The sequence below is a fragment of the Henckelia pumila genome, chromosome 1 (assembly GCF_033568475.1).
Source record: "Henckelia pumila isolate YLH828 chromosome 1, ASM3356847v2, whole genome shotgun sequence".
Classification (NCBI taxonomy): Eukaryota; Viridiplantae; Streptophyta; class Magnoliopsida; order Lamiales; family Gesneriaceae; genus Henckelia; species Henckelia pumila.
The window spans coordinates 115,902,220-115,929,527 of record NC_133120.1 but is presented as its reverse complement, the minus strand read 5'-3'; the positions used below and the strand labels follow the sequence as shown (position 1 = coordinate 115,929,527).

Here is a 27,308-nt window from a genome sequence, read left to right as displayed (position 1 = left end):
GAGTGCATCGTCCACGCCATTTTGAACAAGCGATGCCCTTATTTTTCGTCTCCATGGACTGAAATCATTCTTGCCGTGAATTTTTCGATATCGAATCGTGTGGTGCTCATATTTAAACGAGGTTCTGATGTCATGTGAACTCTATAATATTAATCATGCATATGTGTTGAGATGTGGACTCTTGGATGAATTATTTGAGTATTACCCATATGTTAGAATCTCATTAACACTCAATTCATGAGATGTTTACCGACGTCTGTAGTGTAACGTACAATTGATTCTATTTTTTTATAAATTAAACATGCATTTATATTAAGGTATTAATAAAAAATAATTTGTTCCGAATACAAACGATAAAGAAATGAAAACATGATAAATAACTTATGTTATTGTTAAATATATATATAATTTTGATCACCTGCACCTAGGGTGCAGAATTTGTCGTGTGCGACCACTAAAACCCGGTACCGGGTTGATCGCACACTGCACCCTAGGGTGTAGGTGATCATTACTATATATATATATATATATATCCAGTATTGTAATTTATGAAAAGAAAAATTAATCGGTTTACACATGTATCATTTGCTTGGGCGTAAGATGATAGGTTAAATGCAAAAAACAAATGTATAGAAAAGTGTTGGATGTATTACAAGTAAAAAAAGAAGAAAATACACAAGATTAAAAGTGAATCAATTTTTATATAAGTAATCTAAAGTGTTTAATATGTGTTCTTAAGAAATTTTAAAGGCATTATTCTTAAAAATTTTAAATAATTTTTAAATTCATCCAATGAAAATAATCTTTATTGTACATATATTGGTTCTGAACAATGTGAATAAAACTATTTATTTTAATATTATATCTATAAACTAATATGAGTTAATTGATAATGTATTATTTTAAAATGTTAACATAACTATAAAATATCGATGACCGTAAGTGATTAATATTTAAAGTGTAAAAATTTCATTGTTCGACAATATTGAAAATGTTTTTATTAGTTGGTAAAAAAAAATTATGATTTTATCATTAAGACATGTAAATAATTTTTTATTCAAAGATATATATTATTATAAATTATTAATAAAATTTACTTTAACTATAAGATAATACTTGAATATATTAAATTTTTTTGCGACAATACACATTATTCTCACAAACGACAAGACGGTTAAAACAAAGACAAAATGTTATATTTTTAATTGGAAGTATTCAACATTCAAGAAAAAATTAAGAAACAAATAATTGTAATAGTAGATTTTGAATAAAAAATAAAAAGAAAATATCCAATAACACATTCATTATTATTATTTTTTTAGATTAACACATTCATTATTAATGATACTGTTTACACGTAATAAAAGACAATAAAAAAAATTGAAGATTAAAGACAATGAAATTATTTATACTTTGTAAAAAATTATTTTTAACATAATCCAACAAATTAATCAAAAAATAAAGATATAAAAATGCAAATAATTGATGGAGATAACATTACAAGAATTATTTTTTTCGACAAGAATATATTAGAAATCAAGTAGGAAAACATCCATAATCCAAGTTGAAAAAATTCGTTCAATCCACGCTACAATCGATGGATGCGATAAAGCAACTCTAGCAATATGGTGTGCAAAAGAGAAAAACAAGCGAATGTCCTAGTTCCGATAGGATTCCGATTATCCGAGGATGAGGTCACTGCTTGGACAGCACCTAAGTAGAATCCGAGAAGGCCAAAACATTTTCGAAGCCCGTATGAAGTGCCAGGAGCAAGCCATGATGGATAGCAAAGATTCTAAACTCCCCAATATCAATGTATTTAAATGTCTAGCGAAAATCACAAATATCGAATGCACATGTCTCCATATCCATATCATCAAAAGAAATTTCCACTGTTGGTGATGCTTTGGGCATTGTAACTAATTTCTCTTGTAAATAGGATTCTTCACACCAAATAGGAAAATAGAATTTTTCCAGCGCAGGGGAAAAAGAAAAAATAAGCTCGACCAATTCCAAATCAAATTCTTTGTGAGATAGCCAGCAAATCAATACCTTTTTTAGGACACTTAACGAAATGCTATTATCCTCTCGTTGCTGCTCCAAATATACTAAGGTAGTCATTATTTGCTGATCAGGGGCTGAAATCTACACAGAGAGAAATAATAAATGGAAAATAGAAAAAAAATATCCGAAAATTGAAAAGGAAAATGCTACATGTACACATTGATGTAACTCTAGATTACACGTTCCACATGAAATTACAAAATTATCCCTCCACTTTATTTGAAAAAACTATTTCAAAAATATACTAAGAATATTTATGTAATTTCAAGTTTAACGTGTAACCCAAAGTTTAATCCTCTGTACATGTAGCATAGTCCAAATGAAAAATGCTAGATGTTTTTTTTTACACCTTATGGTGTACACCTTACCTTACACCTAATTATATTCTCTTAAATACAAAGGGAAAGTTTTGTAATTAATAAGAAAGATGTAAACCTAGATGTACAGTAACCATTACTCCCAAAAAATTCCACAACAAAAATTACATCACTTACTATAAATTCCAGAGTCTCCAAATTAGGGGCGCTTCTAAGCAGGCAGATAGCGCAGCGGATTTGAGCAAGTTCATAAGAAGATATTTCCAATCCAAGGATCTTCAAATGATTCATTTCAAAGGTAAGATTCTGCCATACTCCATCTAATGCCATCGGCTGGAATCCAACAAGAATAAAGGTAAAAAATATATAATTCAAACTAATCACAATGTACCTAATTCAACATGTTAATCAATTTTAATGATAACACATAAGCAAGCTTCTGTTGTGATAAATTAATAAATAGGAAAATCAGTATTAAAAATATTTATTAACATTTAACAGAGATAAAATCTTGGTAGCATTGAAATTATGATGAAGACAATTCAACAATGAATGGATGCAAAGGAAACTATCTATTCATTCAGATTAGAATATAGAAAGAGATGGATCCATTTAATGAAAATAACAAAAAACTGATCAAATGAAACGTTTACCTGAAGAAAACCTTTAAGTGCCAGTTTTGTGATGGATGAAAATTGGGCAAGAGATTTCATAAAATTATCCTGTTTCACTTTATCTGGAAGTGGTAAGTAAGATCTGCCGATGAGCACAATATGGACTTCCTCAAGGAGGGGAGCATTTAAAAAATAGACGGATGAGGCAAAGCCACGAAAGAAAAATTTTTTAAGCTTAGACGCATTTATTCTAAGGGCTTTGAATGTGTAGCAAGTGCCTTTTATCACCACACACTCGAGGAAAGGAGACTTGGAAATTAAGCTACTTAGCTTATTACTTTTGATTTTAACATTCTCGAATTTAAGGGAGACAAGACGATTAAGCCCTTTGAATGATGACGGAAGCCTGAACACACATCTTGAAAGATACAAATACCTTAATTGAGAGAAAGAATAAAAATTAGAAGGAAGCCGACAATACTCTTTCAGTTTCAGTCCAAAACGCCAACTAAGGAAGAGTTTTTGAAGATGATCTTTTGACAAAAGATCGAACCATTGGTGTAGATAATGAGAACTATCCAAATCCAAATATTCCACCTCCAACTCCTTTACGGGTCCTTGGTGAAGCATTAGTATTTGATTAACTACCGAATTCAATTGATTATGAGATAATTTTAGCAGCGAATAGCTTTTCAAAACAAGAGCTGGTAGAGTAGCCCATTTATATCTCCACTCTCTTGATAGTACACTTGTCCTCACAGCATCGCGCAGTATTAATCGTTTAAGAATATTTTCTATAATATCAGAGGGAAGATAACTAATTAAATCCATGGCTGAGCGCTTCTTTGTTTTCATTGCTCTATCCTGAAATCGAAACAAAATAAAATTACTTCATTATGCAAATATAATTATTTTTTAAAAATAAACATCTGAATATACGATAATCAAGAATTTAATACAGTTTAATTACCAACTTTACCATATTATACAACACTTATTTTCAATAAAAAGTTTTACTTTGGGAAAATAAAAAAATAATCAATTATCATTGGATAACCGAATCAGCAGATCTGTTTCAAAAGAACTCTGACCTGATTTCTCAGGAGTTTTTGCGTGGTTCATCTGCAAACGACCAGTACAAGACTAAAATCCAAGTTACTGAATGAAAATCAAGACTCAAATCCAATAGAAACAAATCTTGATTTTCCCAAATGTAACATAAAAACAGAACGAAAACTACCACAAGATGTGATTTTGACTATCTCGATGGCTCATCACCGATGATAGTTTCTCAAACGAAAATTAAAATCCGAGAGAGTTCCAATCAGAAGCAGAATTTACGTTTCTCGGGCAATTTTTTGCATTGAAAAAAATCTCACCTTTTTTTTACAGATCAAAAGATTGGTAAACCTTGAGATACTGGAAATTTGTGCGAGGGTTGAACAGATGAAGAAGAAGGCAAAGAATATCAGCTGCGCCGCCACCAAGAAGGAGATGAAGAATCTCTGAATAATTATTTAGGTTTGGACGTCGTGGTCGTATAAATTTAAGATTAGGGGCAACAAAGGTGAGACGGTTTTATGGGATGTTTTCGTGTGATTGGATCTTTGACTCGGAATTCATTAAAGAATTTACTAAACCCCGCCGGAGTTATGATTGGTAGCGAATATGTGTATAAATTTATATTATCTAATTCTACTTTTTTTTATATTACCTCTTATAAATAATATTAATTATATTTTATTTATTGTTAAAAAAGATAAAATGGTAATTTATTATTTTTATATAAAAATTAATCAATCAAATCAAATCAAATATAATCTACGGTTAATTATAGTTAAATACCCAATCAAAAACTTGATTTTGGGTTCAGTATCCATGTCATAAATTTGGAGATTTAGGTACCTACTACAACAAATAAATTTTTTTTCACTCCCTTGTCTCCTTTTAAATTAGGGGAAACTAGCTTTAAATCCCTATTCATAAATAAAAATTAAATCCCTATTCATAAATAAAAATTATGATTCAGTCCATGTGTCAGTCTTTCTCTTTTTTGAATCCCTGACACACAAAAAACTTTATTTTGAACTCCCTAATATCATATTCCACATATTTTCCTCATTTATTTTATATTTAATTTATAGAATTCCGTTTCTTTTTAACAAAAAATAGATCTTCTCTCACCCATCACAGCTCTTCTCCACCCTAACCAATATCTCCATGGCCGCTGAAACACTGTCGCTCCCTCAACCCCGTCCTTCGTTCTCCTTCATTTTTCTTCTTATAATCGCTATTCTTCTCGGCTCTACAAAAAGAAGCCATTGAAAAAAATTTCTAATTTCATGACGACATATTAGAGAAAGGGGCAAACAAAAATTGAGCGAGAATTTCCCCTCTTCCTCGGCAAGGTTCGAATTTCAGAATTAAAGCAGCAATTGCATGAGAATTGGGTAAAACAATTTACCACACAGACACCTTAAATTGTAGAGGGTATATATAGTGTATTGCCCTCCAGCAGATAGAAAAGAGGAACATCATAAAACAGAGGGATTGTTTAATTGACTCATGGTTGGGTTTAATATTTTGATTTTTGCCATTACGTTTTGTTGGCTTTCATAGGTTTCTATTCAATTTTCATTGGTTTTTTATTGTAGGATATGCTCAGTTTGTCGTTATTTATTTATTAATTAGTATTGATCTATAGTTGCATATATTATGGTTGAATGATGGGCGAATTGTGATTGGGAGATGTCTTTTGTGTAGATTGTATGGTGGTTTCTAAAAAGTTGAAATCTTTTTAGAAATTTTTTTTCAGTGATGAATGAATTCATGAAATATTTGGTTGGTTTTGGAATGAAAATGGACCCGAATATTTTATTTTTTTAATTTATACTCAAAGTGGGAATTTTAAAGATGAACTGGATTCTCTGTGTCGATTTGAAATTGTGTTTATTTTGATTGACGGTTGGTAGAAAAATAGTTCAATTTCAATCAACATATGGGATCATTTCAATCTACCATTACAGGCAAGATATCGATGCAATTGATACTTTTTTTTTTTTATTATCCTAATTTTGTTTTATGTTTATTATTTTTGTTGGGTGTTTGTATAGACTAAAATAGCTCAACAAATTGGAATCTAATTTATATATCAAAATAGGATACAAAATCAACGATTTGTGCTTTATGTTTTGTATTTGATGAGTTTCTTATGTTACTGAGCTTAATGATATATGTTGGATAAACTTTAAAAGTTTATATGTTTATTTATATTGATTATGGTGATACTATTTTGTGTGTTCTGGATGTAGAAATGGTCAGAAAAAAAAAAAGAATATATTGATGCCAATGATTCATACTGGTTGAGGAGCAAAAATTTGAAATCACAATATTATTCTATCTATATAAAAACCTGATGAATTGAAACTCAATTAGGAGTAATGACCATGGATTAGGAGTGCAATGTCGAATAGTATAGTGTTCATTTTATGGCACTCTTTAATTTAGTGATTGAATTGAATTGCACAACTTTGATTTGGTTATTTTCAATTTGTTTGGGAATATTATAATGTAAGTTTTGTAAATTGGTGTCTATGGATAAAAGTGTTAATTACTCCTTTTTTTACGGTTAATTGGAGATAAATCCCTAATCAAAACATGAAGTTTGTGTTCAGTCCTCAATCAAAACAATCAGTGTGGTTTTTTTTGTTGGTGCAAACCAGACTATGCTACAAGATTACTTGGATCTGGACTTGTGGGAGAAGATACAAAAAATCAGAGTAGTAGAGATCAATCCCAGAGCACCCCCAATAATGATGAATACAAAGACAAGCAAAAAAATTTGGCGATGAAAATTGCGTGGAAGTTGGGAAAAGATCTGGTGGATCCCATGTCGGTGATGGATATGTGCACATTGGTTGGGTTGCTTGTCTGTTGCTCTTAGTTTTATTGATTGTAATCTCTGTTAAATAAGTAAAAGTAGTTGATGCTTTGTTGTAAGTTTGGCTTGGTCAAGCACATTGCAAATGGTGTTGAACTTGTTTTTTTTGTATCGAATGAGTAATTGCAAGTGCGTGAGTCCTATTTTAACCGTATTAATACTTCAATTAGTTTTCATTGTATCGAAGTTTGCGACATTAGTAATAATACTACAATTAGTCTTAGTATTACCACAATATTTCACATTAGTGCCACATAACAATGTAATTGATACGGAACATACATGAAGTATCGTGCATGTGTCCATGGTATCGTGCATTGGGTATCATTGATATCACAACTAAGCTATTGTGTACCACAAATCAAGACATAAGTAACACATAGTAAGACCATTCGTACTGTTAATATCATACAAGAAAAAATATCATTAACTCATACATGTGTTCGTGGTTCCACACATTTTGTATTATTGATACCACAATTAAACTATAGTGTACGACATATAAAGACATAAGTACTATATATCGATACGTAGTACTTTAGCTTGCAAATGAAGTATAATAATGTATAATTGTGGTATGAGATTCTGTTAAATTTGGTACATCTTCCATACATGTTTTCCATAGAGGTGTTGGTGCGTGGTCAGAAACGCAGTACCAATTATATCGATACGTAGCTTGCAAATGAAGTATAACAATGTCTAATTGTGGTATGAGATTCTGTTAAATTTGGTACATCTTCCATACATGTTTTCCATAGAGGTGTTGGTGCATGTTCAGAAACGCAGTACCAATTATATCGATACGTAGTACTTTATCTTGAAAATAAAGTATAATAATGCCTCATTGTGGTATGATATTCTGTTAAATTTGGTACATCTTCCATACATATTTTCAATGGTGGTATTGGTGCGTGTTCAGAAACGCAATACCAATTATATCGATACGTAGTGCTTTAGGTTGCAAATGAAGTGTAATAATGCCTCATTGTGTTATGAGATTCTGTTAAATTTGGTACATCTTTCATACATGTTTTCCATGATGGTGTTGGTGCGTGGTCAGAAATGCAGTACCAATTATATCGATACGTAATACTTTAGCTTGCAAATGAAGTATAATAATGCTTCATTGTGGTATGAGATTTTGTTAAATTTGGTACATCTTTCATACATGTTTTCCATGGTGGTGTTGGTGCATGGTCAGAAACGCAGTACCAATTATATCGATACGTAGTACTTTAGCTTGCAAATGAAGTATAATAATGCCTCATTGTGGTATAAGATTCTGTTAAATTTGGTACATTTTTCATACATGTTTTCCATGGTGGTGTTGTGCGTGTTCAAAGACGCAGTACCAGTTATATCGATACGTAATACTTTAGCATGCAAATGAAGTATAATAAATGCCTCATTGTGATATGAGATTTTGTTAAATTTGGTACATCTTCCATACATGTTTTCCATGGTGGTGTTGTGCATGTTCAGAAACGCAGTACCAATTATATCGATACGTAGTACTTTATCTTGCAAATAAAGTATAATAATGCCTCATTGTGGTATGAGATTCTATTAAATTTGGTATGAGAATTTGTTAAATTTGGTATGTCTCATAGTGTTTGCAAATTAAGTATAATATCGTCTAACTATGGTATGAGAATTTGTTAAATTTGGTACATTTTCATTCGTACTGCATATATACATTACAAGAAGGGAGATCAATGACTAGTAATTAACACATGTTTGTGCATCAAGTGCATGATTCAATGATGATTGACACATGTTTATGAATCCTAATGTCTAATTTTGGTAGCACATATGGTGATTAACAAAACACATGTATATGTATCCATTGTTTATGTTTGTAACATCTATGATTAAAACAACTTTATCTATGCATCCAATGTCCTAATTATATAACATCAATGGTGATTAAAACATTTTCACTCATAAAATGTCTAAATTTTTAGTATCAATCATGATTATAACATGTTTATGCATTCTAATGTCTAATTTAGTAACATATATGGTGATTAACAAACACATGTATATGTATCCATTGTATATGTTTGTAACATATATGATTAAAACAACTCTATCTATGCATCCATTGTCCTAATTTTGTATCATCAATGGTGATTAACACATGTTTACACATCAAATGTCTAATTTTGTAGTATAAATCAAAATATTTTAGCTTGAAAATGAAGTGGTCCGCAACGCAGTACCATTTATATCTATACGTAGTACTTTAGCGAGCAAATAAAGTATGATAGCGTCTAATTATGGTATGAGAATGTGTTAAATTTGGTACATCTTTCATACATGTTTTACATTGTGGTGTTGGTGCGTGGTCAGAAACGAAGTACCATTTATATCGATACGTAGTACTTTAGCTAGCAAATAAAGTATAATAACGTCAAATGGTGGTATAAGATTTTGTTATATTTGGTACATCTTCCATACATGTTTTACATTTTATATTGTTGTGTGGTCAGAAACGCAGTACCATTTGTATTGATACGTAGTACCTTTGCTTGAAAATGAAGTATAACAACCTCTAATTGTGGTATGAGAATTTGTTAAATTTGGTGCATCTTTCATACATGTTTTACATTGTGGTGTTGGTGCGTGGTTCAGAAACGCAGTACCATTTGTATTGATACGTAGTACGTTTACTTGAAAATGAAGTATAATAATCTCTAATTATGGTATGAGAATTTGTTAAATTTGGTATATCTTCCACACATGTTTTACATTGTGGTGTTGGTGCGTGGTTCAAAAACGCAGTATCATTTGTATTGATACGTAGTACGTTTACTTGAAAATGAAGTATAATAACCTTTAATCATGGTATGAGAATCTGTTAAATTTGGTATATCTTCCGTACATGTTTTACATAGTGGTGTTGGTGCATGATCAGAAATATAGTACCATTTGTAACGATACATAGTACTTGTATCTTACTATATAGTACTTGTGTCTTTATTTGTGGTACACTGTAGCTTAACCGTGGTATCAATAATACTCAATGCGTGATACCATGGACACATGTATGAGTTAATGAAATTTGTTCTTGTACGATATCAGCAATACGATGAATTTATTGTATAGTGCGTATTTCTTGATTTGTGGTACATAATATCTTAATTGTTGTTTCAATAATACCCCGTGTGGTACTATAAACTAATGTATCAATTAGAGTCTTCATTCTTGTATGATATTAGTTCAATTAACTACATTGTAATGACCTTATGTAGCTTTTTTAGTTTAATTAGTAATACTTTTGCTTCACCTAATACTCATATCATTGTCAAAACAATGTTATACTACATGTGGCTAAACCAAACAATACGAAGCTATGATGAATAATACTAGTACTACAGTTACCCGGTACTAATATCATTATCAAAATAATGCTACTTCTAGAATAATATTAGTACTACATGGGGTTTGAACTAAAAAACACCAACACCGTCAAGATAGAACCAAATAACACCAACACCAAGAATTTAAATCAGTATATCATTGCAAACTGCAAAACAAAATAAACTACTATTAGTACTACAAATTTGAGTCACCAAGATAATTTGATCATCAAATACAAGACTAATTTCATTCTTCAAATACTAGATGTACATCCACGCTTGTGAAACGGGGATCCTTGTCAATGTACCATTTGTCATTTGACTCTGCCAAGAAACCAAGAACATTATAAATAAAAATTGACAAACAAGAAAAAAAATAAAACATTAAATGCATGTGTTACATATTATCAAAAAACATAATCTTAAACCCCTTCTTTGAATGCGCATATGTTATTTTCCTTCCTATGGCACCGAACACAAGTCTCGATGACGTTTGCACATGGAATCAATTTTATATTGCTGTAATTTGCACAAATCTTCTGAGAGTGAACTTTAAAATCAATTGATGCAGTACAATACTTCCACAAAATTAGTATTAAGAAAACATATCAGTATTACAGAAATTGAAAAACAATACAACTACTCTAATTCAGTTTAAAGGAAAATTCAAGAGAACTACCTTTCAACACATTTGTTAATTCACATTTGTTTGCTTCTTCTCAGAGCCCGCATATCAATTATTGTCAATTTTAGATGCATGTACAATTGAATCATGTTCGAGACATCATCGTCATTGTTCAAAGTCACAAACATTTTATCATGAGGACCTACGTACGAGAAAACACCGTCTCTCGATTAATCTCGACACACTTTGTTGACAACTCCAAAAATAACTCCAATAAACTCGTCGAATCATTACCAATATCATGTACAACTCCCTATGGTATTGACAGCTACCAAAGATCACTTCACTTCGAACTATCTCTCGAATCCATCTATATTGTGCTTCGACCAAACTCATACCAAATATAAATTAGCTTCTAAACAGTTGATCTTGTTTATATTCTACATAAACTCTCAACATAAATAATAAAAATTAAACGAAATAATTAGGATAATAAAAATAAATTGTATTCATAGCTTGATAAGAAAATACAATTTTGTGTACTAAGAAATACTGAAATATCCTGTCAAAATTTCATGCTAACATCAACCAGATGTTTTACGAATTCAATTATCATCAATAAATAACATTTCTAAAAAGAAATCCTAAACGAATATCATATCAGTAGAATCCAGAATCTTTCAAACTTTTGAAAACTTGAACCGCACAATCTACGCAGAAAATATTGTTCTCAATCGAAACTCATGAATCATTTAACCCTAACATCCATGATTTCTTACACAAGTCGAAGTTCAAAAAGCTAGTGAACATCAGATCCTCGTTCTCTTTTCTCATTGAAACAATCAACACCAATAATAATAAATTATCAAAATTCAAGTCCAACCAAGAATTAAACAATCAACACCAATAATTAAAAAAAACACATAAAAACCCAAATATCAAGAAATGTAATCCGAAAATATAATTTTTTTTAAAAAAGAGAACAACAAAAAAAGAAAGATCAACAAAACATCCAAAACACAGTCTGAAATCAACTACGGGACATTCTTAAAACCACCACAAATTGAACAAAAACCTACAGAAAAAAAACCAACAGAAAATTGAACAGAAACATGCGAAGAGAAAACAGAAAAGTAGAGGCAAATCGAACTTGCAGCTAAAAATTTATGGAAACAGAGGCAAATTGAACAATACCCTATGAAAATCGAACAAAAATCAACTGTTAATTGAATAAATCCTGTAATAAAAAGTGCAACAAATCGAAAAAATCAGTGCAAAGACTTTTTTTGATATGCGATTTCCCAAATGGAGTAAACAATAATGGTAAAAAAAATGGATGAGAAAACAAGAGTAAAGGAGAAGATCGAGTTGACAGTGTAGGAAGGATGAGAAAACTTTTATAGGTGTTCTTCCATTTTTTCCCATGGGGCTTTTGTACCGTGAAACAGGGGAGAAGAGAGAGGAAGAAAAAATCACAAATTGTTCAATGAATGCGTAAATCTTTCAACTAGGGAGTTAGTAAAAAGATTTGTGGTGTGTCAGGGAGTGGAAAATTAATTTATCTGACACGGGAACTGAAAGCCAAAATATGTTTCTTGATGGGTATATAACTCCAATTTACCGTTTAAATTATTATTATTATTATTTTATCTAGATTTTTAATTGGAAAATTATTTTCAATCATTTCTCACGCCCTTCTTCTCTTCTTCTCTTCCCTCATTTTGATAGAATCGCCTGCACCAATTTTCATCATCTTCTCTTATCTCCCAATCTCGACCAATATTCATCTCTTCTCCCAAGATCTAGCATCCACGCTAAACTCACGGGCTTGCAACAGATTTCAAAGCGACGATCTCTCAATCTCGACCAATATTCATCTCTTCTCCCAACATCTAGCATCCACGCTAAACTCACGGGCTTGCAACAGATTTCAAATCACTATCGTCGCTTTGAAATCTGTCAGTCACATGGAAAACGAGCAGAAGCAAAGCAAAAAAGGCAGTGAGTTTCTTCTGATATTTTTTATCTTCTAATATTTTTATTCAATTTGTCCAACTTTTTATTCAATTTCATCTAGGTTGTTACAAATCTTTTGAAACTGTGGAAACCAATTTTAAAATTTGTGTATGCGAAATTTTGGAAATTTGATTTGTAGTTTTGAGAGTTCAAACTAGATTTATCAATGTTTTGTTTGGATAGAATTTGGTATAGACAACTCAAATAGTTCAAATTAAAAATATTCCCTTCAGTTTATGTTTTCTATTTTGTTACCGTGAAAATTGTTTATCAAAATCTTATCGTTATGACTTTTGACACACGGTTTTTTTTTTTGATTTAGAAATAGTACAAGAACGAGTAGGATCCGAGATGAAACGTAGTATCCGTAGGGCATATGAGACACCAAGCCGCTGCTCTGCTGCAGTATTTCGGAGTACAATGGAAGAACTTTCATCTGTAATTGAGAGAAGACAACTACAGTGGATAAATGATTCTCCATTCTCAGAATGGTTGAAGATGCCAAAGCTTAGCTTTAGTTGTTTGAAGGTTGAGGCAGTGTTGAGCAGGTTTGACGTTCAATCTTTGTCCTTCAAGTTTGGTGATGGTAATGTATCGGTTCCTTTTAAATCGTCAGAGTTTTCCATTGTTATGGGGTTAAAATATGTTGGACAACCAGTGAATATTGATTTGAAAATGGAATCTTCCTTTGTAACTCGTTATTTTGGGGGTAGTGTAAGCAAGGTAATCCGATCAAGTATTCGTTTGAAACTTCTTGAACTAGCACGTAAGAAGAAAAAAAAATATGTCGAGGACTTTGCGAGGATGTTTATCTTGTATTTATTCAATTGTGTGATTTTTCCGGTTGGAAATTATACAACTCCACGATTTATTATGCCATATCTCGATGATCTGGATCATTTCTTTGAATACTCATGGGGTGATGCTGCGTACCGATTCCTTTGCGAGAACATGGCTGCCCATATCGGTGGTGAACAAGGTGTAGTAGAACGAAAGAAGTATCTAGATGGTTGTTTAGTGGGGTTGATGGTTAGTATTTATTGTCCTTAATACATTGGTCATATATAACATTTCTTCTTGTACATACTTAATCTAAAAATCTTTCAATGTAGGCATGGTTGTATGAGAGTGTACCTTTGTTTGCCATTCAGACAAGTATTAGGAAATTTCCCCGTGTGTTTCGTTGGGCGAAGTGCAAAATTCCTAACAATTCTGATTCTGTCGAAGAATTGTTTAACACAATTACGAGAATGAAGGTCCTATTTGATATGTCATTTTGATATAATATTATCCAAAATAATTATAAGGTTCTAACTTTGCGATTTTATGTTATAAATAGATTGTTCCTATAGTTCCATTCCCTAACGAAAGAGTGTTTGTTGAGGAGATATCTTCCAGCGCTGTGGTACGTGAAGTGATGCGTATTTATACTTTGTCCAATTAATTGTAATGTTCTTAAAGTTTGTTGATGAATTCTGTGATTGATTTGTTACAGGTAATGTCAACAACGAATGAGTATATTTTGAAAACAGATGTCACTCGTTTGGAGAAGATTGTTAGGGAACAGTCTTCTGAGATTGAGAATTTGAAACGCAGATACGGTTCGAAAAGTGGTGCTGGAAAAATTAGTAGTCAAAAAAATTCTGGTGGTAAGGATTTTGATGGCAATTTCAATGACTTATATAGTGTGCAGATTGAGACACAAGTTCCAAAAATTCATGAAAATGTGAATGATGTTGCTGATGAAATGGAGGATGGATTTGAAAAGTTAGATGAGAAGGAAGGTGATAAAATGCAAGTAGAAAATGAAGTTGAGAATGAACCAAAGAAGATAGTTGATGATGTGATTGTGGATTCTATTAAAATGACCTCAAAGGATGATGAAGAAGCCTTCGGTCAAAATATTGATGATCGTGTTTCAAAATTGCTGGTTGACGAGAGCGATGCTGCAAGTGGATTTGATCCTAAGAAGATTGTAAACATAAGAAAGAAAGTGGAGCGCGCGAGTAGGAGTAACAAGGAGAGTTGGATGAATGTGCCGAGAAGAGTTTCAAAACGATTGAGAGAGAAATCTAGTAGTTTGGTTGGTAGTACGACAGAGGTAATAGTAATATATTACGTATAGTTTTTATTTTCTTTATTTGATATGTGACTTATATTGCTTCTATTTGATTGTGTGTTTCATTAGGATGACTACCTCGTAGATCTTGATCGTGTTGTTGAGCAGGTGACACTAGATGTTGGACAGGTGGTGGAGGATCCTTTGCAAGCATACAAGGGTCGGACAGATTTTTGTGGACACGATTTAGTGACTGATTCAGAGAGAAAAGCCATTACTTCTTTTCTTTCACGGGAAAAATTGGAGTAAGTCATCATGTTTATTACATTGTATATTTTAACTAGTGCACTGAATTTTTTTTTTACACAGTTGTGTGGTGTGGAATGACTCATACCTATCAGTGGAAGGACCTCAATTATGTGATCTGTTGTTTGGAAATTATGTCCGGGGAGAGATAATAGAATGCTACCTGAAAATTTTGTGCCGCTCCAATAACCACGACCTCCCCATTTATACGGTTCAACCTTGGGTTCAGGTTTGTATGGCTACCTTTGTAATTAACCGTATTTCATCCACTGTTCTTCTATTTATGTATTTAAGTATTAAAATTGATTGTTGACAATTTAAATATTTTTTGTAGCGTGATGTATTAAAAGTACTTGGTGAGCATTACAAGAACAAATCACTTGAGGATCATCAATACGTGGACTTCCTCTCGAAGTGTACGAAGAGTACTGTGGTGAAGTTACACGATCTAAATAAGGAAGTAATGATGATATGCAGATATGTATTATTCCCTATTGGTGTGAGATCCCATTGGTTTTTGCTTGTGTGGAATAATGAAAAAAAGGAATTTATGGTGAGGAACTCAATAGACAGCTCATATGACAGGACAAGTGCGAGACAGTTTGTAAGTCTTTCAGTATTGTACCTCCCTCATTATGTGATGCAATTAGTTCACTATTACAATAATTCGATTTGTGTCCAGGTTGAATTTCTATTAGGATACTTGAGGCTGTTCAAGGACCTTGACCTTTCCAATTGCACCGTTGGATTCCCAAAGTGTAGAGGCCAAGGGCCTAATCCCGATTGTGGTGTGTTTACTTGCCTATGGGCAAAGTGCTATGCTCGTGATGACCCGTTTACATGGAATCATCAGACTGATTGCAAAATAGACGGTATAAGGGCATATGTTGCTGCAGCCATCCTAAGTGACGAATATGGTTTGAGTAAAATGAGTTGACAGAAATGATAATGGAGTGGACAATGATTTTTGTTAGTGTATTTGGTAGTTTGGTTGAACATACTGGTGCTTATTACACCATAACTATTTTTGGTGTATTGATCGGATGCATAACTGTGTTGTTGATGAATTTGGTACTGTATCAGGGAAGTAAAAACGTTTTTTACTTGATTTGCTACATAGTGTACTACTTATCTATGTAACTGATACTGCAAATAGGCTATGTTATGCTTCATGTTTCTTCTACTATATTACTCCAATCGTCTATATTATGTTTCTTTTATCTATGTATGGACAATGTACCACATTTAACCAATGCTTATACCACACTCAGGCATTATTGTACTTTATTTGCAAGGTCTTGTACTACATATCAATAAAGTTTGTACTGCTATTTTTACAATGCACCAGCACCACAATGGAAAATATTTACGGACGATGTACCACATTTATCCAATTCTTATACCACACTCAGGCATTATTGTACTTAATTTGCAAGGGCTAGTACTACATATCAATAAAGTTTGTACTGTTTTTTTGCCAATGCACCAGCACCACAATGGAAAATATTTATGGACGATGTACCACATCTAACCAATGCTTATACCACAATCAGAAATTCTTGTACTTTATTTGCAAGGTCTTGTACTACATATAAATATATTTTGTACTGCAATTTTGACAATGCACCATCAACACAATGGAAAATATTTGCGGATGATGTACCACAATAGAAAACAAGCTAGGTAAAAGTATTAAAGCACTTCGATCGGATCGAGGTGGAGAATACTTGAGTACCGAGTTTTTGGACTATCTAAAAGAGAATGGGATTCTCTCTCAGTGGACTCCTCCTATGACACCACAGCTTAATGGTGTGTCGGAGCGTCGTAATCGAACTTTGTTGGACATGGTTCGATCTATGATGAGCTTCACTGAGCTTCCACCTTCGTTTTGGGGCTATGCGCTTGAAACGGCGGTATTGTTGTTAAACAACGTCCACACCAAAGCAGTGGACAAGACACCATATGAGTTATGGAATGGCAAAGCTCCTAAGTATTCGTACTTGAGGATTTGGGGATGTCCTGCTTACGTGAAGCGGACAGTGGGAGATAAGTTGGATAGTCGATCCAGCTTATGTTATTTTGTGGGGTATCCGAAGAATTCAATCGGATATTATTTCTATTATCCTGCTGAAACAAAGGTGTTTGTTTCACGGAATGCCACCTTCTTGGAGAAGGAGTTCTTATTGGACAAGAAAGGCGAGATGATGGAACTCGAAGAAGTTCGAGAAGAACCCGAAATACAAAATAACGATCCTACACCTCAGGAACCATTGCTGGACACGCCTGCACCTAGAAGATCCGAGAGGACTTCTAGACCTCCAGTTCGATATGGTCTTCTTCTTGAAGAGGGTCAAGATGAACCCGACATTGGATGTGATCCAAGAAGCTTCAAGGAAGCAATTTCTGATGCGGATTCGAATTTATGGCTTGAAGCTATGCAGTCTGAATTGGATTCGATGCATACTAACCAAGTCTGGTCTTTAGTGGATCCTCCCGATGGAATTGTTCCAATAGGGTGTAAATGGATCTACAAAAGAAAGCTTGGGCCTGATGGTAAGATATTGACTTACAAGGCGCGATTGGTGGCGAAAGGTTATACTCAAAGGCAAGGAGTTGACTATGATGAAACTTTTTCACCAGTCGCAATGTTCAAGTCCATAAGAATCCTAATTGCCATAGCTGCATGGTATGACTATGAGATATGGCAAATGGATGTGAAGACTGCTTTTCTTAATGGAGACATTAAGGAAGAAATATATATGAAGCAGCCTGAGGGGTTCACATCCATGGGAAGCGAGCATAAGGTATGCAAGCTTCAGAGATCAATTTATGGTCTAAAACAAGCATCAAGAAGTTGGAACCAGAAATTTGATGAAACAATAAAAGATTTTGGTTTCATCAAGAACCCGGAGGAACCTTGCGTGTACAAGAAAGTATTTAAGGATGCGGTGACATTCTTAGTACTTTATGTTGATGACATCCTACTCATTGGGAATGATGTAGGGATGTTGCAGTCAACAAAGATATGGTTATCAGGTAGATTTTCGATGAAGGATTTGGGTGAGGCATCCTACATTCTTGGGATACAGATCTATAGGGATAGATCTAAGAGAATGATAGGACTCACTCAATCAACCTACATCGATACCATATTGAAACGGTTTTCAATGGATGGGTCCAAGAGAGGACATCTACCCATGTGTCATGGAGTTTCTCTATCCAAGTCTATGTGTCCCAAGACTGATGCAGAGATAGAGAATATGACACATGTACCATATGCGTCAGCTATAGGTAGTATCATGTATGGGATGATATCTACCAGACCGGATGTAGCATTTGCTCTGAGTGTCACGAGCAGATATCAGTCTAATCCTGGTCAGATGCATTGGAAAGCCGTGAAGGACATTCTTAAGTACTTGCGAAGGACTAAGAATATGTTCATGGTTTATGGAGGACGAGAACTCAAACTGGAAGGCTATACCGACTCTAGCTTCCAAAGTGATGTGGATGACTCGAAGTCAACCTCTGGATTTGTGTTCATGCTCAATGGCGGTGCTGTCTCTTGGAAGAGTTCCAAGCAGGACACCACAGCGGATTCCACCACTGAGGCTGAATACATTGCAGCATCAGCTGCTGCTAAAGAGGCCGTTTGGATGAGGAATTTCGTCCAAGAGTTGGGCGTCATTCCTGAATTTGTTGGTCCAGTCCCGGTGTACTGCGACAACACGGGTGCCGTTGCTCAAGCAAAGGAACCAAGGTCTCATCAAAGATCCAAACACGTACTGAGGAAATACCACATAATCCGGGAGATTGTGGAAAGAGGAGACATCAGTGTCGAACGAGTGGCCTCTGCAGACAATATCGCTGATCCACTTACTAAGCCTTTGCCAGGACCATTGTTTGACAAACATCGCGAAGCAATGGGTCTACGTAGTATGACTAGTTGGCTATAGGGCAAGTGGGAGATTGTAAGAGTAGGTGCCCAGTGAGCCAACTGTGTGGCTATGGGCTTTGTTGACTCTTTGTATAAACAATCTTTTGTTTAATATTATTTACACTTTTTAATGGCAATGACTTTATATTACTTCATATTGTTATATTGTGATATACTATTGTTGTTTTGATAAAGACCTTGAATATACTATAGTGTATGTAAGATGTGGTAGAACATGGAGATGTCTATCATGAAATACATCTTATAGTCACTGTATATTCTAAAACCGTTCCTAGTCGATTGAGCCGTCCGATAATAAGGATAAGGATCGCTCGAGTTTGAGACTAGCATTTGCGATGCGGAGTACCACGTTTCATTGGTAGGGAACATGGAGATGTTCGAAGCATGCAAATGGATATTCATATGATGAATAGTCGAACTACCCTATCCGGACTTTCCAAGTGGTTATCACTTATCGAGTGGATAAAGTCCGCGGTTTTGGTTGTACACCATTAGTCCTTACGACTCGAAACATCATGGAGACTCTATATGCTAGTACTGTGCTTTGACTCGTTTACCGACTCTGAGGGGGTCATCAGGTGTCGAGATTGGGTACAGTTACGACACATATAGGAGTCGATGCATTGTTGTCGAGGATTCACCACATACTTGCGAGTGTGGATATCCTATGCGATCTGAGGAGATATTAGTGTGACAAATCTCTGGCCAGAGTACTTGATGTGATTTAAGAAATGGTTTCTTAGTAGCACATGCGATGTCACTAATTTGATCTTCAAGATGCATTGCATAGTTATCGAATCTTGAGCGACTCTCGATATACCAATGGTTGTTGATTCGATCGGGATATATGGATGAAGGGACCGTACTGTACGCTAACCAAAATCTACTGGTTCTTGTAGGCACTATCAGTGATACCTAGGGAATCATGGGGCGATGTTGCTAGGCGCTTTACCATGATTCGTTGGGCAAGTCGGAAAGTGTTGTTCCGAGTCACAAGGAGTTGTGAGCCCACGGCTAGCTGTATCCCTGAACCATTGAGGGTCACACAGTGTAATGGAGTTTTAATCCCCGTTGAGATAATTAAATTTAAAGAGTTAAATTTAATGAACTAAGGAGTTGGACTTCTTAAATAAGAGTAAGGGAGTAGGGTTTCCTAAAATGACATAGGGATGGACATTTTTGGAAACCACTGAATTCGGATTCAGGAAAATTTATTTTGACTTTAAAATGTGCAGAAATGGTTTCTGTGCACATTGGTGAAATCGTTTCATCAATCGGAGTCACGATGAATTTTATATTAATTTCTGAACGAGCAGGGCTTTGCTTGTCGGGCCCCAGCTTATGATTAATGGGCCCTAAGGTGTTAGTGGCCTGCATTATAAATAAGTTATTTCAGTACAGAAATAAAACACAACAGGTCATAATTTTTGAGACAGGATTTTCGAAACCCTAGCCTCCTCTCAAAAGATTTCGGCCGAACCCCCTCCCTCTCTGTCTGAGAAATTCCGGTCTGTGATTTTGAATTGCAGTCAGGAATAACGAATCAAATTCGTGTATTCTCTTCGCAGAAAACTTCTGATAGATTTTCTAGTGCAATCTATCAGAGGGATTAAACCTCTGTTCGTGGACCTGATTGAAGGCGTTCATCGGTTCCAGGGAGAGACAACAAGAGCAGAATTGTTCTGTTGGTGTCCATTAATCTCGTTGCGAGATTTGAGGTAAAATTTATTTAAATTGTTATTTGAATTTTACACACACACAATAATTCAATCGTTGAACGGTTGATACCCACACCATGGAATCGTTCCATGAGAAAAATTTTTAAACTTCCGCTGCACCGGGTATCAATCGTAATTGGTCTGGGAACTCGCCAGTTTTCCAACAGTGGTATCAGAGCCAGGTTGCTCAGATCAATCGATTGAATTAATCAATTGTACAAAATTTTTGAGTCTCGGTTTTTGAAACAAAATAAATATTTTTAATAAAAAATTTTTTTTTTTTTTTTTTTTTTCCGGGGGCGAAACCCCGGGCAGCGATTGGATCGCTGCCCGGAGGGGGCAGCGATGGTCGCTGCCCCCAGGGGCGGCGCACGGCGCCGCCCAAAGGGGGCGCACGGCGCCGCCCAGGGCGGCGACCGTCGCCGCCCAGGGCGGCGCACGGCGCTGCGCAGGGCAGCGCTCGGCGCTGCCCATGGCGGCGCACAGCGCCGCCCAGGGCGACGCACGGCGCCGCCCTGCGGCGGCGCCAGGCGCCGCCAGGGCAGCAAGCGTTGCTGCCCTAAGGGGGCAGCCGGGCTGCCCCGGCCCGCGCCCCGGGTGCGGGCCAACCCGGGAGTGTCCCGGGTGGCCCGCGGGAAAAATTAATATTTTATTAAAAATTAATTTTAATATGTTAAAATTTTATTTTTGGTCCGGTCAAAAATTGTTTTTGATTGGTTCACGAGATTTCGGATCGAATTGTTCGAGTCCGTAAATTTTAAAATTGATTTTGGATAAATTTGAATTTTTAGAAAATTTTAATATTTTATCCGTAAATTGAATTTTGAAATCAATTATTTTGGTACAATTGATATAAGATATGATCTTATGATATATTGAGTAAAATATGATTTTATTTGTAAAATTGGATTTTATAGATAAAATATGATTTTATTTGATATGTAGATAAAATATGATTTTATATGTGAAATGTGATTTTATATATAAAATATGATTTTATCTTGTTTAAATTTGAATTGCCAATGCATGTTATCCAATAATTTAATTTTGAATTAAATGTTATTGGATAAGGATGATCGATTGCCATGACCAATTTTGTAGGTGTATGTTAGGAATTTACATTTTGTCTTTATTGTTGTTGGTTTTATTAATGGGCCTGGTTTATGGCCCGATATGAATGTCATATGTAATAAAAGTGGGCTTGGTTTATAGCCCGTTCCCACCCCCTAAAAATGTATCCCCTACTTGTCATTGTTATTTATTGTAAATACATTAGATTTAGTGGGAGATCAAGATTTGAAGATGGTGGGCCCAGCAGACAATGAAGACTGAAGAAATGTAAATTGGAAGCATATGTAATAGGATTGCATTTGCATACTGCATATTACCTAGGATTGGACTAAGACCCGTGATTGGCAACCACGGGTCAATTAGAAATGGAATCGATCATCCTATATAATATGTGATATTATGATTGTATGCATGTTTTGACATAAATTGCGTGAATCCGGCAATGCATGCAATAAATTAAAATGATGAGACAAATATTTTTATAATTAAAATCCCTCATTTTAAATATGATTTAAAATTTATATCAAGATAAATAAAGGAAATTTAAATATTGTTTAAATGTTCCTACCTTCCATCAACGGTCAATGTATGTGATGCTACCCGCGGATACGGTCCGGCTCATATTATTGGGGGGGCCCGTCCGTCGGAAAGCTGTACATTGGATCGACAAATGTTGTAAGTTGGGTGGAACTCCCATGGGATCGGCTCATATTATTGGGGGATCCACATGGCGACCGTCCATCACAACTTAATATTGATGGGTTATCTTGACATGTCACTTTAAACGGCGTCATATTATTAGGCCCTTATTGGACATGAGGTAAACACATGGGGGTTGCTTTGGAAGCAATTGAGCTCTACCTTTTGAGAATTATGGTTGGCTGATATTATTCGGGACCATAAGTTTGTCAATTGGACTCCATGTTCTCACTAAGGAAAAAGTTTCCCGTTTTCACTAGAGGGTGGTGAAACCGTTAAAATAGTGGGAGTGAGATTCATAAAATTAAATTCGCCTATTTTATGTCTTAGTAAATTGTTAAACAATCATTGATATATGTCTGTTTTTCTTTTCAGTATTTCATACAATGAATTCGCGAAATCCATTATTCTCGATCCTCGAACAAAACAAGCTGACTGGCGCCAACTATACGGAATGGTTCCGGAAGTTGAAGATTGTCTTAACTTCGGAGAAAATGCTCTACGTGTTAGAGAAAGCACCTCCGAAGGAAGCACCAGCTGATGTTAGTCCGGAGGAATTGGCCAAGCTTGATGCATGGTGGGACCATGACATCAAGACCAAATGCTATATGCAAGCCTCGATGTCTGATGAACTCCAGAGGCGATTTGAGGATACGGTGAATGCTGCTGACATTCACGCGCAACTCAAGGAGCTTTTTGGGGCTCAGTCGAGGGCTGAAAGGTTCTCTACTGTTAAGGAGTTGATGACGTGCCGCATGCGTGAAGGGACTTCGGTCCGTGATCATGGGGTACGAGTGATTTGGCTCATACAGAAGTTAGCGACCCTTGATTTGGTGTTGGAGCATGAACTCAATGTGGACTTGTTGCTTCTGTCTCTTCCTTCCTCATTTGATGGATTCGTGATAAATTTTAATATGAACAAGATAGAGGCCACCCTTGAAGAGATGGTCAATATGCTCGTTACATATGAATCCACACTTAAGAAGGATAAGCCAGCTTTCTTGGTGGGCTCCTCATCTTCTGCTAAGAAGGGGCCAAGTATGAAGGGCAAGAAACGTTCTGCCCCACCCAAGAAAGTGGAACCCGAGAAGAAGCAAAAGACAAAGGCTTCAAACAATGGAAAATCCAAGGATGTTTGCCATTACTGCAAGAAGCCGGGTCATTGGAAGCGCAACTGCAAGGAGTATCTTGAGCAGTTGGGAACTGCAAAGGGTATGTTCTATATCGAAATAAACATGTCACTTAATACAACTTCTTGGGTATTGGATACCGGATGTGGATCTCACATTTGCAATGATTTGCAGGTGATGACAAGAAGTCGCAGGCTTAGAATGGGTGAGACCCAGCTGAGGCTCGGGAATGGTTCCAGAGTTGAAGCTACGGCCATTGGAGATGTTTGTTTGATATTGCAGAACGGTTTTAAATTATTGTTGAGAGATGTTTTATTTGTGCCAGATTTAATTAAAAACATTATTTCTATTTCTATGCTTGATAGAGATGGTTATTCTTGTAATTTTGTGAATGGGATTTGCAGTATTTACAAGAATGAATGTTTAATTGGAAATGGACAACTTGAAAACGATCTATACAACTTAAAACTAAAAGACGTTCCAATAAATTATATTGATAAACCGGCGACAACAAACAAAAGGAAAATCGATAGTCAAAACCCGGCAAACCTTTGGCACGCTAGACTAGGTCATATTTCCTCAAGGAGGATGAACAAGCTAGTGGGAGAGGGCATGTTTGATATGTCTGATATTAACTCTCTACCTACTTGTGAATCCTGCCTAAAAGGTAAAATGACTAAATCTCCTTTTAAAGGGAAGCCTGAGCGTAGTCAAAATCTGTTGGATTTGATCCATACAGATGTATGTGGACCATTTAGAGTAGGGACTCAACATGGCCACACCTACTTCATTACCTTTACTGATGATTATTCTAGGTATGGGTATTTATATTTAATGAAATATAAGTCTGAAGCATTTGAAAAGTTCAAAGAATTCAAGGCTGAAGTAGAAAACAAGCTAGGTAAAAGTATTAAAGCACTTCGATCGGATCGAGGTGGAGAATACTTGAGTACCGAGTTTTTGGACTATCTAAAAGAGAATGGGATTCTCTCTCAGTGGACTCCTCCTATGACACCACAGCTTAATGGTGTGTCGGAGCGTCGTAATCGAACTTTGTTGGACATGGTTCGATCTATGATGAGCTTCACTGAGCTTCCACCTTCGTTTTGGGGCTATGCGCTTGAAACGGCGGTATTGTTGTTAAACAACGTCCACACCAAAGCAGTGGACAAGACACCATATGAGTTATGGAATGGCAAAGCTCCTAAGTATTCGTACTTGAGGATTTGGGGATGTCCTGCTTACGTGAAGCGGACAGTGGGAGATAAGTTGGATAGTCGATCCAGCTTATGTTATTTTGTGGGGTATCCGAAGAATTCAATCGGATATTATTTCTATTATCCTGCTGAAACAAAGGTGTTTGTTTCACGGAATGCCACCTTCTTGGAGAAGGAGTTCTTATTGGACAAGAAAGGCGAGATGATGGAACTCGAAGAAGTTCGAGAAGAACCCGAAATACAAAATAACGATCCTACACCTCAGGAACCATTGCTGGACACGCCTGCACCTAGAAGATCCGAGAGGACTTCTAGACCTCCAGTTCGATATGGTCTTCTTCTTGAAGAGGGTCAAGATGAACCCGACATTGGATGTGATCCAAGAAGCTTCAAGGAAGCAATTTCTGATGCGGATTCGAATTTATGGCTTGAAGCTATGCAGTCTGAATTGGATTCGATGCATACTAACCAAGTCTGGTCTTTAGTGGATCCTCCCGATGGAATTGTTCCAATAGGGTGTAAATGGATCTACAAAAGAAAGCTTGGGCCTGATGGTAAGATATTGACTTACAAGGCGCGATTGGTGGCGAAAGGTTATACTCAAAGGCAAGGAGTTGACTATGATGAAACTTTTTCACCAGTCGCAATGTTCAAGTCCATAAGAATCCTAATTGCCATAGCTGCATGGTATGACTATGAGATATGGCAAATGGATGTGAAGACTGCTTTTCTTAATGGAGACATTAAGGAAGAAATATATTGAAGCAGCCTGAGGGGTTCACATCCATGGGAAGCGAGCATAAGGTATGCAAGCTTCAGAGATCAATTTATGGTCTAAAACAAGCATCAAGAAGTTGGAACCAGAAATTTGATGAAACAATAAAAGATTTTGGTTTCATCAAGAACCCGAGGAACCTTGCGTGTACAAGAAAGTATTTAAGGATGCGGTGACATTCTTAGTACTTTATGTTGATGACATCCTACTCATTGGGAATGATGTAGGGATGTTGCAGTCAACAAAGATATGGTTATCAGGTAGATTTTCGATGAAGGATTTGGGTGAGGCATCCTACATTCTTGGGATACAGATCTATAGGGATAGATCTAAGAGAATGATAGGACTCACTCAATCAACCTACATCGATACCATATTGAAACGGTTTTCAATGGATGGGTCCAAGAGAGGACATCTACCCATGTGTCATGGAGTTTCTCTATCCAAGTCTATGTGTCCCAAGACTGATGCAGAGATAGAGAATATGACACATGTACCATATGCGTCAGCTATAGGTAGTATCATGTATGGGATGATATCTACCAGACCGGATGTAGCATTTGCTCTGAGTGTCACGAGCAGATATCAGTCTAATCCTGGTCAGATGCATTGGAAAGCCGTGAAGGACATTCTTAAGTACTTGCGAAGGACTAAGAATATGTTCATGGTTTATGGAGGACGAGAACTCAAACTGGAAGGCTATACCGACTCTAGCTTCCAAAGTGATGTGGATGACTCGAAGTCAACCTCTGGATTTGTGTTCATGCTCAATGGCGGTGCTGTCTCTTGGAAGAGTTCCAAGCAGGACACCACAGCGGATTCCACCACTGAGGCTGAATACATTGCAGCATCAGCTGCTAAAGAGGCCGTTTGGATGAGGAATTTCGTCCAAGAGTTGGGCGTCATTCCTGAATTTGTTGGTCCAGTCCCGGTGTACTGCGACAACACGGGTGCCGTTGCTCAAGCAAAGGAACCAAGGTCTCATCAAAGATCCAAACACGTACTGAGGAAATACCACATAATCCGGGAGATTGTGGAAAGAGGAGACATCAGTGTCGAACGAGTGGCCTCTGCAGACAATATCGCTGATCCACTTACTAAGCCTTTGCCAGGACCATTGTTTGACAAACATCGCGAAGCAATGGGTCTACGTAGTATGACTAGTTGGCTATAGGGCAAGTGGGAGATTGTAAGAGTAGGTGCCCAGTGAGCCAACTGTGTGGCTATGGGCTTTGTTGACTCTTTGTATAAACAATCTTTTGTTTAATATTATTTACACTTTTTAATGGCAATGACTTTATATTACTTCATATTGTTATATTGTGATATACTATTGTTGTTTTGATAAAGACCTTGAATATACTATAGTGTATGTAAGATGTGGTAGAACATGGAGATGTCTATCATGAAATACATCTTATAGTCACTGTATATTCTAAA

The 27,308-nt window shown here is 35.7% G+C and overlaps 2 protein-coding genes across 6 annotated transcripts; one reads left to right on the top strand and one right to left on the bottom strand.

Annotated features, from left to right (window-relative positions):
• Nucleotides 1–1,459: 1,459 nt before the first annotated feature.
• Nucleotides 1,460–4,614, bottom strand: LOC140883133 (F-box/FBD/LRR-repeat protein At1g13570-like). Of its 5 annotated transcripts, XM_073289510.1 has the most exons (5): nucleotides 4,375–4,614; nucleotides 4,087–4,117; nucleotides 3,035–3,859; nucleotides 2,559–2,714; nucleotides 1,460–2,145 (listed from the first exon to the last, which is right to left on the bottom strand). In XM_073289510.1, the coding sequence occupies exons 3-5, from the start codon at nucleotides 3,848–3,850 to the stop codon at nucleotides 1,828–1,830; spliced, it is 1,290 nt and encodes a 429-aa protein (XP_073145611.1). In that variant the 5' UTR covers nucleotides 3,851–3,859; nucleotides 4,087–4,117; nucleotides 4,375–4,614; the 3' UTR covers nucleotides 1,460–1,827. The 5 variants fall into 5 exon arrangements, with proteins under 5 accessions (XP_073145611.1, XP_073145619.1, XP_073145602.1 ...); XM_073289518.1 differs by having other exon boundaries at nucleotides 1,460–1,943; nucleotides 2,053–2,145; nucleotides 3,035–4,614; XM_073289501.1 differs by having other exon boundaries at nucleotides 4,087–4,614.
• An 8,676-nt stretch (nucleotides 4,615–13,290) lies between these two features.
• On the top strand, nucleotides 13,291–16,240 carry LOC140873366 (uncharacterized). Its single transcript, XM_073276475.1, has 8 exons — nucleotides 13,291–13,967; nucleotides 14,051–14,194; nucleotides 14,278–14,343; nucleotides 14,434–15,039; nucleotides 15,127–15,302; nucleotides 15,367–15,532; nucleotides 15,638–15,907; nucleotides 15,986–16,240. The coding sequence occupies exons 1-8, from the start codon at nucleotides 13,359–13,361 to the stop codon at nucleotides 16,238–16,240; spliced, it is 2,292 nt and encodes a 763-aa protein (XP_073132576.1). The 5' UTR covers nucleotides 13,291–13,358.
• The last annotated feature ends 11,068 nt before the right edge of the window (nucleotides 16,241–27,308 follow it).